The sequence below is a fragment of the Portunus trituberculatus genome, chromosome 37, assembly GCF_017591435.1.
Source record: "Portunus trituberculatus isolate SZX2019 chromosome 37, ASM1759143v1, whole genome shotgun sequence".
Lineage (NCBI taxonomy): Eukaryota > Metazoa > Arthropoda > Malacostraca > Decapoda > Portunidae > Portunus > Portunus trituberculatus.
The window spans coordinates 13,734,185-13,749,460 of NC_059291.1; the positions used below are offsets into that span (position 1 = coordinate 13,734,185).

The 15,276-nt window shown below is 39.4% G+C and overlaps 2 protein-coding genes across 11 annotated transcripts in view; one reads left to right on the forward strand and one right to left on the reverse strand.

The window, feature by feature from the left end:
• The window catches only part of LOC123514244 (nucleoporin Nup43-like), a 61,501-nt gene that overhangs the window by 32,427 nt on the left and 13,798 nt on the right, over nucleotides 1-15,276 (forward strand). For 2 of the 4 annotated variants that reach the window (XM_045271986.1, XM_045271985.1), the window contains exon 8: nucleotides 4,190-4,390. In XM_045271986.1, coding sequence (XP_045127921.1) covers nucleotides 4,190-4,383 — 194 coding nt within the window. In that variant the 3' untranslated portion in view covers nucleotides 4,384-4,390. Of the gene's footprint in view, nucleotides 1-4,189; nucleotides 4,391-4,899; nucleotides 6,254-15,276 lie in introns of those variants that run through there. The other 2 variants (XM_045271987.1, XM_045271988.1) reach the window with 2 other exon arrangements.
• Nucleotides 12,226-15,276, reverse strand: part of LOC123514240 (ATP-binding cassette sub-family C member 4-like) — a 221,907-nt gene continuing 218,856 nt past the window's right edge. For all 7 annotated transcript variants that reach the window (XM_045271971.1, XM_045271969.1, XM_045271970.1 and 4 more), the window contains one exon: nucleotides 12,226-14,879. In XM_045271971.1, the coding sequence (XP_045127906.1) occupies nucleotides 14,826-14,879 (54 nt within the window). In that variant the 3' untranslated portion in view covers nucleotides 12,226-14,825. The remainder of the gene's footprint in view (nucleotides 14,880-15,276) is intronic.

Here is a 15,276-nt window from a genome sequence, read left to right on the forward strand (position 1 = left end):
GAACTCTTGGCTAGTGAACTGGGGGCCTCCATCTGTCCTTAGGCGAAGCGGGACACCCACCTCCCGGAAGTACTTGCAGAACATCCGGATGGTGTTGGAGGATGTCGTGTCACCCTTGCAAGGGACAACCACAGGCCACCCGGAGAGTCTGTCTACTATCACCAGGAATGACTTTCCAGCGACAGTGAAAAAATCTGCAGACACAGACTCGAATGGCCATGTAGGGTGGTCATCATTCAGGAGTGGCTCCTTCTGCTGGCTAGGCTGGAGGGTCTGGCAGGGTCCGCAGGCTTGGACGGTGCTTGCAATGTCCGAGTTAATACCTGGCCAGAAGACAGTCTGGCCAGCACGGCGTCTGGTGGCCTCAACACCACGGTGGCTGTCATGAAGGTGGGTGAGGACACGGCGTCGCAGGACAGCAGGAACCACAATTCTTGTGCCGTAGAGCACAAGATCTCCATCAGCATAGAGGTTGTCTCGGAGCTTCCAGTACGGCAGCAAGGAGTTGTGCAGGGCATAGCGGTCCGAGGGGAAGCTGGAGGTGACACAGTCGAGTAGCCGCACGTAAGCTGGGTCGCTCCTCGCTGCGTTACGCAACTCCTCTAGGATCTTGTCCTCGTCAGCAGTCGCACTCACGGCCCTCACAGTCACCACAGTATGAGAGGAAGCAGTGGAATCGGCACACAGGGTTTCATCTTCCGGCATTGGGTGGCTCACAGGTGCACGAGATAAGGCGTCTGGGATCCGCAGGTCCTTCCCAGCGCGCCACACTGCCGTGAAGATGTACGGAGACAGTTTTTCTTTGAGACGCTGGAGGTGCGGGTTCTCCACAGCGTCTAGCGTATAGGAGTTTAGGATGGGGACCAGGGGGCGATGATCTGTTACCAAAGTGAAGTGCTGCAGTCCCACCAGGTAAAAGTTACACTTGGATGTCGCCCAGATAACTGCCAGTAGCTCCAATTCAATTGTGGCATATCTGGTCTCAGCCTCCGTCAGGAACCGAGAACCACATTGAATGAGGCGTTGTCGTCCGTTACCATGTTCCTGTAAGCGCGCGAAGCCAATCCCGTTCAGCCTGGAGGCATCCGTCTGCAGAATGACTGGCAAGGCGGGGTCAAACGGAGCAAGGATGGGAGGCTGTGACAGCGCACTCTTAACTTGCTGGAATGCCTCGTCGTGGTCAGATGTCCACAAGAACTGCCTCTTGGGACTCATCAGGGGCCGGAGTGGGTGAGCAGCAGCGGAGATAGCAGGGGTGAACTCAGCTAACTGGTTGACGAGACTCATGAAAGATCTGAGGTCTGTCAGATTAGCTGGAGTAGGGAAATCCCTGATGGCAGCCACTTTCTCAGGGTCAGCAGTAATTCCGGCCTTTAACAGGATGAAACCACAGAAGTTGACGTGGGGTGCAGCTACCACAAACTTCTTCCTGTTGATAGTGATTCCGAATTCACGACATCTAGTGAGGACTTGGTGGATGCGGCGGAGGTAGGTGGTGTAGTCGGTGTCGTACAGCAGAATGTCATCCACCACTTTCACGCAGTTGTTGATGCCTTGCAGAGCTGCATCACCGCGCAAGAGACACGGGCTTCTCTGCTAAGGTTGCAAGCTTCTTGGCTCATGCTAAGAGACCCTCCACTACCTGAAACTATCGACACAAGTGGAAGAGGTACAGGAGATGGTGCCAAGACAATGGGCACACCATTTCCAACCCCACGGTCCAGAAAGTTGCTGCTTTTCTGGTTTATTTGCAACAAGTCTGGCGTCTTTCAGCCTTTTCTATCAAGGGCTACAAGGCCATGCTCAACAGACCTCAACAATGACCTAGTTTTTGAGGGACATTGTCAGGGCTTGCTCTTCCCAGCCACACAGGTTTACTATGGACCTTGTCCCCTCCTGGAACTTGGATATGGTCCTTCGCCACTTGTCCAGGACTCCTTTTGAACCTCTTAGGCTCTTGTCCATCAGAGACCATTTTTCTTGTGCTTGCAACAGCCCAGAGGGTGAGAGAGATCCAAGCCCTCTCACACAGGACAAGCTGGCAAGGGCAAGATCTTTTGGTCTACATCTCCCGGAGTTTATTGCCAAGACGGATACAGAAGCCCATGCTACTCTGTGTGAATTTTGTATTAAGAGCCTTGCGTCCTTGGTGGGTCCAGAGGACGAGGAGCGACTCCTGCCCTGTTTGGACGCTAAGTCACTACTTACACCAGACAGCTTCAGCTACGAGACACAGGAACCTGTTCCTCGCTGTTAAGTGTCTGTTCAGACCCATGTCAAAAGCCGCAATCTCCTTCCTTTGGGATACCATCAAAGAAGCTCATGCTTCCATCCCCCAACTCTACCTCTCTCGAGTTTAAGGTTCGGGCGCAGGACATTGACATTGCTACCTCCATGCTATGTGGATGAAATGCTCTGTCCCCTCCATCCTGAGAGCAGCCCTCTGAAAGACACATTCAGTCTTTGCTAACCATTACTTCTGTGACATAGTGAGACAGGAGGGAGATATCTTCACCTTGGGCCCAGTCATTGTGGCTGGCCACATAATATGATGACTACCCGTGGTCCACACCCCACAAGAAGGCCACCCAGGCTGCCTTTCATGGGGGCATTCTAGTATCAGCCTGCCTCCTTCAGGCTGGGATAAGAGGTTAGTAGCTGAGTCTGATCATCTTTCTCAGGCTCGTCCTCTCAGACTGGGGTCTGAGAGCACCCTAAAGGCCCGTCCACACGATGGGCAACTGTACGGCAGGCACTCTGATTTGCCCGGGATTCTCTCGCTTTGGAACAGTGTTACCAAATCAAACTGTCCAATTAAAGTGGGCGGTAGGCACAGGCAGGCGAACGTATGACTTGGGTTAGATGGCGGGCAGCGGGCAGTCTGTGGAAGGCAACGTCGCCCAGTGGGGTGTTCAGTACATGAGTTCTCTCCATCTACTCGACAATTGATACAGATACCGACGGAGGGCATGGTGTTGACTTGTAACATCATGTATCTGGCAACGTGATTCCTAGTCTCGAGCCTATCCAGTGCCTCAACAACGGGCACGGGCATGGGCACTTCGATGGTTTTCTCGTCTATGACGTCATCTACACTCGTGACTGCTATCCACACACAAAATTGGTAACAGTGTCTGCCCACCGTGCATTTGCCCGCTGTGTGGACGGGCCTTTAGGGCACTCAACAATGGTCACCTAGGACTATCTCTGATTTTTGAGATACAAGGATCATGCAGAACTCCCATGTGCCCAGCTGCATTCTCCAGCACCCTTTCTACTTCACTTCAATCAAAGGTTACCTAGTGCCTCCACAAAGGAAAGTCATTTCACTGTCTACGCCTGGCATATCATTTCGACTCCTGCTTCCCTCAGTGTTGGAGTCTGCTAATTTTTTGTATGAAAAATAGGTCTCTGTGATAGAAATATAATTTTTAGAACTAAAATAAATTTCTTCACATACCTGTTTTTCATACAAAAACAAGTGCCCTCCCTTCCTCCCCTCATTCTGATTCGTAATGCAAGAATCAAATGAGGCGGTGCACAGGGCCAGGGCACCGCACTGCCAGGCATAGCAGATTTTTTTAAATCTCAGTGGAAAGAAGCGAGTAAAACAGTGGTACTACTAATTTTTTGTATGACAAACAGGTAAGTGAAGAAATTAATATTAGTCCAAAAAATTACACTGCATTGTGAGACATCATCTTATCAATGTCTAACTTTCTTGCCTTATATTATCTCCACTAACAGACTAACTAGACTAACAGAAGAATTTCTAAGTATATTCCTCTCCCTCCAGATCAAGTGTCATATGAGGTCCAACTGGTCATTTAGTTCCTTTCCTATATTCATTGTCATCCTTTGTGCATCAATACTTTTTGGAAGTCTCAGACAACTTATCAGTCATTTATGAACATTTTTAAAATTTCATTATATTATATATTCTACCACCAGTCTTGAAACTTTGGTAGATGTATCTTAGTGAAATATTAGGATTGCTGCTATATTATTTTCAGTAAGGTACATGATGAGGCTAAACTTAGAAAAACATTAGGTAGGAAAGAAAACTGGCTGTTGAAAGTGCTACACCTCCATTCATATCATTCAATTACAGGTGCTCACATCCCATCATGGAGAGTAAGTTCATGCCAGCACTGTGTTTAGCTACATGACCATGAATGTGTGTTGACAGGTGGAAGTGTGACAGTGTGGCTGGGCAGTGAAGTGTCTAGAGGAGCAACAGACACAACCTGTATCCTCCAGTCCCCACTTCCCATCAACTCCTTGGATGTGGAAGGGGCAACACTCATTGCTGGTTCAGACAATGAGGCCATTTATGTCCTGGGCCAGTTGTTAAAGAAGAGAATTGATGACATGATGTATTAAACAGCAGGTTTGTTGTAATTTTATTTATTTATTTATTTTTTTTTTCATAAAATGGAAACATGAAGGAACTTGAGAGGCAGTGAATATGCCAAAAGTAATTACATGCAAAATTTTAAAAAATAATGAACATTGTTTTATATTTTCCTTAACCTCTCCAGTCTTATATTTTGTCAGCGGTAGAGGTCTTGTTATGTTGCTTTTTCGTAAACTTATTTTTTTTCATTTTGCCTCTAGAATGATAAAAGTAATTAATTGATTCATATATACACTCGATCCTCGTTTATTAAATTATTATCTGGACATTGTCCAGATAATAATTAAATAATTTAAGTTCGTAAGGCAAACAAATTAATTGAAACAGTGCGCGCCTTGCATACTGCCAGAAATGGTTGATAGGTGGTGCCAGGTGATTGCAAACAAGTACAGGCGATGCTGATAAAACAGTGTTTTGTCCAGTATCAGTGAACAAATTTGTGCATTTTCAGTATCTTAGAACTCTTAATTATGTCTCCCCAGGTTGTTGAGGGTAAGCAAGTTGCCCTAACTGTGACTTAAAAGCTGGAATTAATGAGAAAATTAGAGAAAGGAGCTGGAGTAGCAAGTGTTTGTGAGGAGTATGGTGTGGCCAAGCAAACTGTGTTGGGCATTAGTAAATCAAAAGATAAGCTGGTAGAATATTCTTCCAAATAGTGTAGATGCCTCATCAAGTAAAAGTGATAAAAGTACACCAAGAAAGAATGTAAGGAGTGGAAAAGATGCTGCTTTAGATGTTGTGGTTATGAGTTGTTATGTGCAGCACCAATCAGTGGAAATCAGTGTCCCCAATATTGTGGTAGTGGTTTATGGACAGTTTGGTGGTGTGCCAGTTCATCAACACTGGCGAATCGTCTATTTAATTCACCAGCTAAATGTCCAGCTAGACGATTTGCCGATGTGCCATTTTACTGATACTGTCTTTAAAACATAAGTGCTGTTACTTATTTGTTGGTGCATAAATTGTTTGATTACTAAATTAACAATCACAATAAGCATTAAATCATGGAGGATGTTTTGAGGCCACCTACCATATATTTGACCTTAACCCTTAAAGTACGGGGGCTTGATTTACTTTCCATCTGTTACAATGGGGAAAAATCACACCTGTCAAAAATGCTAAAAATATTTTTTCCATATTTCTTTGTGTTATTCTGAGTACAACGATGTAGTTTTTAACATGTTATGACCTTTGAGAGCAAATTTATTGCATATAAAAAAAATTCATGGCAGAACCCGCCGCTAAGAAATACCCACCAAGCTCCGATAACATCATGCGCTCTCTCTCTCTCTCTCTCTCTCTCTCTCTCTCTCTCTCTCTCTCTCTCTCCTTTTGGGCATTTGAATTTGATGTAAAGGTAGAAACTTTTGCACTTTCATGTCAAGAAAATGCAAACTCAGATACAGGTAGTCCTTGATTTATATGGTAGATGCGTTCCAGAAGGGACCGTATAAAGTAAAAATCGTATCAAGTAAGGAATGAATACCAAACTCCCTAGACTTTTTTTTAGTTTAAAAGAGTGGACCTGAGCTTTGTACAGTACCTACAGTCCCTTTCCATCAAGCAGTCACACGATCCTCATGAGCGTGACTCCCATCCACTTCGTCCCTTGGTTGAATAGCCTCGTGAGGGCGAGGCTTCAGGGGTGTCCTCGCACCACTACCACTACTACCGCCACCACCACTAGACTTTGAAGGATGTGTTCAAAATAAAATAATCTTTCACTGTATGTATATATTTTGCATTAAACACATTTCTGTTATGCTTACTAATCCTTTCATTAATAAACTTACAAAGACATAATAAAAATTACTATGAAAAAGGGAAATGTTTAAACAAAATTATTTTATTAGTACCTTCCTCTATTTTGCTACTTCCTCCTCTGATGTGTCACCATTGTCGTCGTCTGTCTTCGATTCTGTTACTTGACTTTGTGAGTGCGGTCTGAAGAAGCTTGTTATCGATTGCTGTTTTTTTCTTTTGTTGTTTTCTTTGAGAAAAACCTCATAGCACGTCATTTTTTCCATGACCTACCACGTGTAGGTAATCAATGAGGCTGCTTGGCGCGCAATTCTGAACTAAATCGCTGTGCGAATATTAACTTTCTTGAAACCGTACAATTCTGAGGAATTTGTACAATGTGATGAATAACCCCTATTTTTGGACACCGTATAACTCTGAATTCGCATAAAGTAAATTTGTATAAATCGAGGACTACCTGTATATGAAATGATGTGCAAAACAGGAAAAGAAAAAGAAACCACATATTACAAGTATTGTGGATTTCTATAATAATTGGAATCTGGCAACTCTTATTAGCAATGGGATTCACATGACTTGGCCGACAAGCACAGTCATGTAGAGGCAACCAGGGGTGACACACACCAGCACATTGCTCAAGGGGAATAGGCTATGTGAGGAGGTTTATGAACGTCGCTGTGAGGGTTGGTCTCTGTCTCCCAGATTACTATCAGAATCACTACTGGAGTCTTCACTTTCTTCTGTTGTCTCAAAAAAAAATCACTGTCCTCATTTTCATCACTCCTCAATGTCATTACCGAGTAACACTGACGTAACGTCACGGGGGTTGCCAGATGTTGCCTCAAAATGGGAAAAGATGACCTATTGTGAGGGAACATATGTCTTAAGGCTCAAGCAGGTGAGCGAGAAAAGATGCCAGATACCTCCACTTGCCCTAGGACCAATAGTAAGGGGGAGAGATTCAAACATTTAGCGCGGAAAAATCATGATAACATGTACGATCCCTGCCTCTCCGCACGCGACGCTACAATCGTACATATCGATCACCATACTTTAAGGGTTAAAATACTCTTAATACTCGTAATATTACACACAATATCTCTCTCTCTCAAATTATTTTCTGCATCTTATCTATGGAAAGTTTGCCAAATTTTCATTGGTGAACCGGTGCATCTCGAAACCATGGTAGTATATTTATTATACATCACTTCTATGAAGTTTTCTTGTGTGCACTCAGTTATTACTGTTACGCTAGTTTTAGGGTTAAGTTAACGTAGATTAAGCTTGTTTTGGTTTAATTGGTCAAGGAAACCATAAGAATAAATATTGCCTTTCCTCAAAAGCCTAAGGAGACAAACATCCACATTTGTCAAATAATGGACCCATTTGTGTTATCCGGACTTTTTATTTTCCGGAGTGATGCCTGCACCATTTAGTCCAGAAAACCAAGGGTCAAGTGTGTGTGTGTGTGTGTGTGTATATATATATATATATATATATATATATATATATATATATATATATATATATATATATATATATATATATATATATATACATACAGTAATACTCCGCTTAACAAACAGGATAGGGGTATCAAAGCTGTTTGTAGAGCGAAAATTCGTTAAGCAGACGTAATTTTCCCATAGGAAATAATGGAAATAGGGGGGTATGCGTTCTGGGCAGGTCCCCAACGTACCACATGGGTTAAAAAAAAAAAAATTAGATATACATTTGGCAGCATATTGGGCCACCAGTGTACCACTACTTTTATGATGTCATATGAGTCATTGGAAGTTAGAGGAGCTACGTACAAATTCTCACGTGAATTCTCGCATTTATGTTCACAAAACAACATTTCTATTAGCTTTTTACAAACCTTGCCCCCAAGAAAGGATTGTTTTGTAATGTATAAAGTAAAATCTTACATGGAATACCAAAAAAATAAAGCAGAGATGAGATCAGCCACAGACGAAGCGGGAGACTCCCGGCGACTCGGCCGCTTCTTCTTCTTGTGACCCTTTTAGCATGCGTGTTGTCTTTCACCATGATATTTGTTTCCACTCCTCTATTGCCTGCTATAATGGATATCATATCTTAGTATTCAAATACGTTCATGCCATGAGGATAACCTTGACTCCGTGGCACTGAGTGATACTGAATTATTAATAAAATACCACGGTATTTCAATAGTAATTCACTATCACTACCTAACTAAAAAAAATGTCAAAGTCAAGTCAAAAGTCCTTTTATTTGTTACTAACTGCTCTCTATGGCTATGCTTAGTTGTTACTAACTGCTCTCTATCCACTTTACTCTGTAACTATAAGTTTATCAGTATAGTAACAACTAAGCATAGCCATAGAGAGCGGTTAGTAACAAATAAAAGGACTTTTAACTTGACTGAGATTTTTTTAGTTAGTAGGTAGTGTAATTATTTCCCCCCTGGTAGCTTCAAATTTCCACCCAAGGGGAAATTTCCCCCTGTTTGGGAACCACTGTTCTAGAAAATCTGAGGGAAAGAGAGAGTATTCAGCTCATGAATTAAAAGCCTTAACCCTCATAGCCCGTCAGGCACAATTGTGACTCTTACATTAGAGCCCGTCAGGCATGGTCATGATGCTTTTCAGAAGCTGTGCTCCCACGGTCCAGATATATCTTATGTCTGGATATGGTCAATTTTACCAATTCGGGTATACACGAGATTCGTGTTCGGTGAATTCATGTTTGGTGAGGTATGACAGTATATATATATATATATATATATATATATATATATATATATATATATATATATATATATATATATATATACAGATAACCCCCGTTTAACGAAGGTTCACACAACGAAATTTCGCTACAACGAAGGTTTCATTTTACTACCATCTGCTTGTTTAACGAACACCAAACTCGCTTTAGCGAAGTTTTATCCATGAAATTTTTTCCAAGTTTGAAAGCCCCGCCGTATCACACAAGCCGACAAGCTTTTGAATACACCAGGAGCCGCAAATACTAAGGCTTGCCTCAGGAGAAATCCTGAGACGCCTGTAGAATCAAGATCAAGATCAAGCCTCTCATGGACAGCACACGCACCACTCACTCCCATAACAGCGTCAGCAGCAGCTCGTCTTCACTCGCTCAATTTACCACCAAATCGCCCTGCAACGTGGTCTAGCATTCCTAAGAAGACCAGGAAGTCTCTTACTCTTGAAGTGAAGCTGGATATTATTCACAGACACGAGAGGCGAGAAAACTATAGCATTGCTGGCTCCCATCTTGACTCCATATACTGTCTCTACTATTTTCAAGTCAGCAGACTCTATTAAGAAGGCTGGTGAGACCGTATCTTCCTTGCAAGCTAAAAGAACCACCTGAACTTGTGACTCTGCAATGGATAAAATGGAAAGCCTTGCGGAAATATGGTACATAAGTTTTGTATGTGGTACAATGATGCCCTTTGTTTACATTCCACAGGTTGCCGGTTAGTGTCTTTCCCATTCCACTCTCCCTCCCTTCATAAATTTAAGATCAACATTATAAAGTTACTTACATACATACATTAGTGTATATTATAATGACTCGACTCGATGACATCATGCACACCTACGCTGTTCTCTGGGGGGGTGGGAAACCACACTAAGACGCTCTCAGCTAGATTCTTAAACAATACCTTCCACCTTTGTCAGTTGAAGGATACTGTGTGGGAGAAATCTATATTCTTAAGAGCGAACACTGCCTTCCCGCAGTTCAGGAAGGCAATGATCTGGCAGGATTTACCTTCATTGCAAAGGTGAACCAAGCCCCATGTCTTCGTCATTACCATTGCATAAATTTTCCCTAAATATCTAGTTATCAGTTTTTTTTGTGAACTAATTGACTTTATAAATAAAAATATATAGATTATTGTCAAATTAAGCTACTTTGCAAAAAATTGTGATTGGAATCCATGAAACTTGTCAGTGGTGTGTTGATATTAACAAAGTTTTAGTGAACGAACAGGTCTGAGGAACAACAAAACATCGCCACCACCAACTTTCTCCATCTCCCAAGTTTTCTATCAGAATTCTACTTAGCTTATAATCAGTTGTATGTCTTTGTTGTTTGATAACTACCCATTTCTGTAGATTGCTTGTGAACTGTCCTCTTCCCATAGCCTGCACAATTGAAGGTGGTGGTGATTCTCTCCCATGTTAAGGCTACTATACGGCCATTTGTGCTTTGTTTAGAAGCTTTTTACCTAGCTTACTAAGTCTATTAATAAATCACACTCTGCAGCAGTAATAAAACTGGTCTGGAATATGTGGTTCAATCAGCTAATGTAAATAAACACTGCTACCAACCACCACCAAATTATACTCATGGTTTATTTTGTTAAAACTATTAATTATAAATGTATGAATATGGGATAATATTCCTGGCATATAAACTCATACAACAAATGATGTTGAATTAGTAATTTTCTAATTTCCTGGACAAGAAAGATGTGCAGGTGAGAATAGTGTTTTTATTATTTCCATGACCTTGTGATATATTAATAGTATTTTTAAGGTTTGAGTAACAAAGTCCCCAAAATAGGCAGACTTTCCCAGTGGCCATGAATATAACTCTCCTATTACCATTATTTTCTATGGGAAAATTATGTTTGAATAACATGATTTTGAATTACGCATTGTCTCCAGGAATGTAACCCTCGCATTAATCGAGAGTCGACTGTATACATATATATACTGTACATTCATACATATATAAACACTGTATGGGTTAACTACTATTGGAATTCAACAAAATATTAAAAAGCATACTGAGCATGCATCATTTGTCCATATCTAAATCTTTGTTTTCTTTTCACAAAGTAATTGCTTGAAGTATGATTTACCATATATATTCACATTACTATTTCGATCTCAATGCCAGCCTGACTTAAACCCACAAAATTATATTATGGCTTTGTTGACATTGAGAAATGCGGGGTAGAGTTGTAAGTGAAAGAATTGAGAAATGCATGGTAAAGTCATTAGTTGAAGAATAATAGAATAAAGAAGTTTGGTTAAGATAATTTATGATACAGAATAGGACACTTCTGTTTGTAGATTTGAAATAATTGTTGTCTACCCTGCGGCAGTATATGGTCAGAAATGGAACTTGAGATGATGATGTAGATATAAAGTGTATGAAATTTGATTGGCATATTTTGTGAAGGAAGGAGTGATAAAATACCAAAGAAGAAACCTTGCTCTGGCAGGCCATGTAAAATCTCAAATCGTGCTATAAACATACTGAAATGAACAGTAGAGTCAGCAGTTACAAATACATTATGTTTGTAGCACAATTAGAGATCTTATATGGTCTGCCAGAGCGAGGTTTCTTCTGTGGTATCTGATCACTTCTTGCTTTACGATATTCGCCCAATGCTAGTGAAATTGCAAATTTTGGTAATTGTGTGGCCTTCTTTCTTTAGACCAATCATCTGAGCAATTGTATCATTCATTAAATCCTTAGATTTCAGCATAATGTGGCAAATAAAGCACTACTGACCACCCAAGTCATGTAAATCCAGAGGTCTGTCACAGAAGAGGACATTGCAGAAAACCTCACTCTGTAACTGCCAGAGGCTGACTTTGAGTTGAGTTTGTGTTTGGCCTTGAGCAGGAAGGATTCCACGATGTCATAGAATGGTCGCAAATTTTTGTCAAATTTTTCTTTACTGTCATAAACACCATTCTCTTTTCACCATAAATACATGACCATGTACCCAAGTGGTCGCATACTTTTATCTAAAGCAACAACAAAGATTTCACCATAATCTCTAGGAGAGAATAACCAAAAGCCAGTAAAATATTCTAGATCATTGTCAGTGGACTGTCATATATGAAATCCATACTAATGAAGAGAGATGCATGAGAATATTTCACTTGAGAATAGATTTAAAAGTTACTGAAAGGTATGGAATCAATTCTACAAGTTATTAGTCTGGAAGATTGAAACATTCTTAAGGTTGAATGCATACAGGCAAAACGTCAATGAATGTACATCAACAGATGAAAACAGATACTGAATACAGTTTATTAATGTAAAATCATATAACAAATATATTACAAATGTGAAATTATTTAGAATAATAAGTAAATAATGCTTAATTTGTATAGGTCCTTTATAATTTGCTAATCCAAACATAATTTTCATTTGAGAGCCAGAGGGAAAATGTACCAGATATATTAGAATAGTGGGATGTAGATGTTAAAAGATATACTTGGAGAGAGGTGAGCAGAAAAGTATGATAAATTACAGTAGTGAGACAGAAAACTGAGAGAAGTGTTGCATGCTAAGGTAATGAAAAGGATGTTTGAAGGGTTACAGTAATTTGTTTTTATAGTATTTAAACAAGATAAAAATCAGGATAGGAAGGAATATTGGCAGAGGGAGGATGGCAAATGTTAGCAAGTGAGAGGTTAAATAGGATGGAGATAAGTAGGCAATCAAACATATGTTACAACTTTCTTGCTTCATATTTCAGTAATTATACATATTATTCACTAACTAAACTACCATTTTCACAATTATGACCATATCGCAAAATTTCCATATTTGTGTATGCTATTTTAAATCAATTAAATATAAGCTTTGTACATATATTTTGATCCACTATTAAACATCCACATGTTACAAAAATCAGAATTTCAGCTTGAAACAAAATAGTAATAGAAAAAAAAAAAAAAAAAAAAAAAAAAAAAATTGAGTGGACATAATTGCAACATTTCCTCTTACCAATTATAAATCCACAAGTCTGACTACTATTGTAAAGTGTCCCTGAGTACATCACCAGATAGTATTACAAATAAAAAGATCAAGGTGTCACTAATGCACAAAAACTAGGTAGATAAGAGTAATAATTTTTATATCTTTTAGATTGAACTTTTCTTTTTCAACCATGGAGCATCAGAGAAAGATCTCACATGATGCATACAGTCAATTTGGAATATTTGCAATTACACGTCATATCATAAATTATATAAGTACACTTATTAATGACTATCCCTGAGGGAATCTATGCCCTTGATTATTAGAGTTGTATAAAACTAAGAATAGCTTGTTATGATAGTCTTTATAACTTCAAAGATGGTGAAATCAGTAACTTTGCATATTGGTGATGTTAATGTGTATTTGCTAACATTTATATTTCCATGAATCTTGCTCTTGATTCTCTTTTCCTATTAATTTTTCCAGTGAATCTATTCTAGGTACTTCAATGAAATTGGTATTTTCAATGCATTTCAGTACCATCCCCAATATGAAGACAAAAAAATGTCAGTAGGTGTCACTTTAGACATAACTGAATCTTTGCAGAAAATAAATTTCAGCATTGATTATGGTGTACTTTTTTGTTTTGTTTTTCAGAAAACTAATATATGTTTATGTATTATTTGACATAAAAGGGCATGCACAGAATGCAAGTTATCAACATATTTTATTAAATGCATATATTATTTAAAGAATCAGCCAGTTAATTTTTTGTAAGTGGCTTAATCTGAAAATACATGAATGACCCATCCTTGCTTTTGACTGAATTGAATGATCTGCCACTGCAATCCACAAAATAAGAGACTGATAGTGCTGGTAAACAGCAAATTATTATCATATTACCAACACAAAGACAAATCTATATTTATAAACATCAATAGAACCTTGTTATTACTTGTTGGTCTGCCAAAAGGCAATATAAAAATAGCAGAACTTTGTTCCATCTATATTTTGTGTTGGATGCTGGAAAGTCCAACTTATTTAATGAGAGGACAACCCTAATCTAAGGTCTAAATGGTGAAATGCCAGACTTGCATGTTACTGTGACATTCCTGACTAATGTAGTCCCTGGAGAGATTGCACTTCTCAGAAAGAATATTTCTCACTGTTACTGTTACCACCATTGTAATGCCCAGCCTTGGAAAGTTGGAGCATTCTGGAAACACTGAGAAACTGAAATGAAAACAGAATGAATTCAGTCATCATCATCAGTGACTGAATCTGTCAGGACCATTATGGTGGCATACAAGTCTGATATGTTACTAGGCATGCCAAGGCAGTTGTCATTTGTCATTAAATGACATGAACATGACATGAAAGGAGATTCAACCTTCAAGCCTCTCACTTTGAACAAAGTATGTTTAGTATAGTTTCAGAGAAAGGTACTTAAAAAATGTTGGCTCTTACATAATTTTCTTAGATTGTTTTCTACCTGGTTGGACTTTCATCTGCTGTGGATTTTATTCTTTTCTGTGTTATCATTTTTTATATAGTGCACTCACTAGCTGGTTAGCATTACAATGAGGGTCTTTTCCATAGAATATTCTTCTATTGAAGGAAGAGAGTGTAAATCACTCCTCAACAAACTGAGACTTATCATGGAAATCAGCCTTAGTACCTCCATTACCCTAAATCTTTTGTTCCAAAATAATCTTTATTGGATACCTGAACTATCAGTTTTACTGAATAAATTATCACAGTAACTATATAATAGCAAAACCAAAAGAGGTTTGTTCAATGAACATAACACAAAAGTACATACTTAGTCCTTGGCTTGGTTAATGGGATAAACTTCCCATTGCTTATCACTCCAAGTACTACTAGATCCACTATATTTCCAAGAAATGTCTCATTTGCTACCACTTGCTGTGTTACCTTCACTGTCTTGCTGCCTCTGATGAGCCTGGGAATCATGGTGGAAACAATGGAAATTAGCAATGTTAAAATAATTTCTAACATGATAGCTTCCACACAGTGAAAAGATGCTACTGCAGGGTATAGTAATGTATTCATAAGTATCATGGGTTGGTTTTTACCAAATAGCACAAGTTTAGCTCTTGAGTTGCTTTTTACTGAATATAAATGGTTACCCAGCATTAACTCTTTAACTGCATTGGAATTTAATTTTCTTAATCTAGTGAGAGTTTGGTGCAGGTTGAGTAATTCAAACCTGCAAGTTCCTTCAGTTATATTTTCTAAAAGAAAAATTATACAAATACTCAAATTTACTTAAATAAAAATAACGGCATTGTCATCAGAGATCTCAAAGGATTAAGAGGCTTAGTTAAGAGAATAGCTTT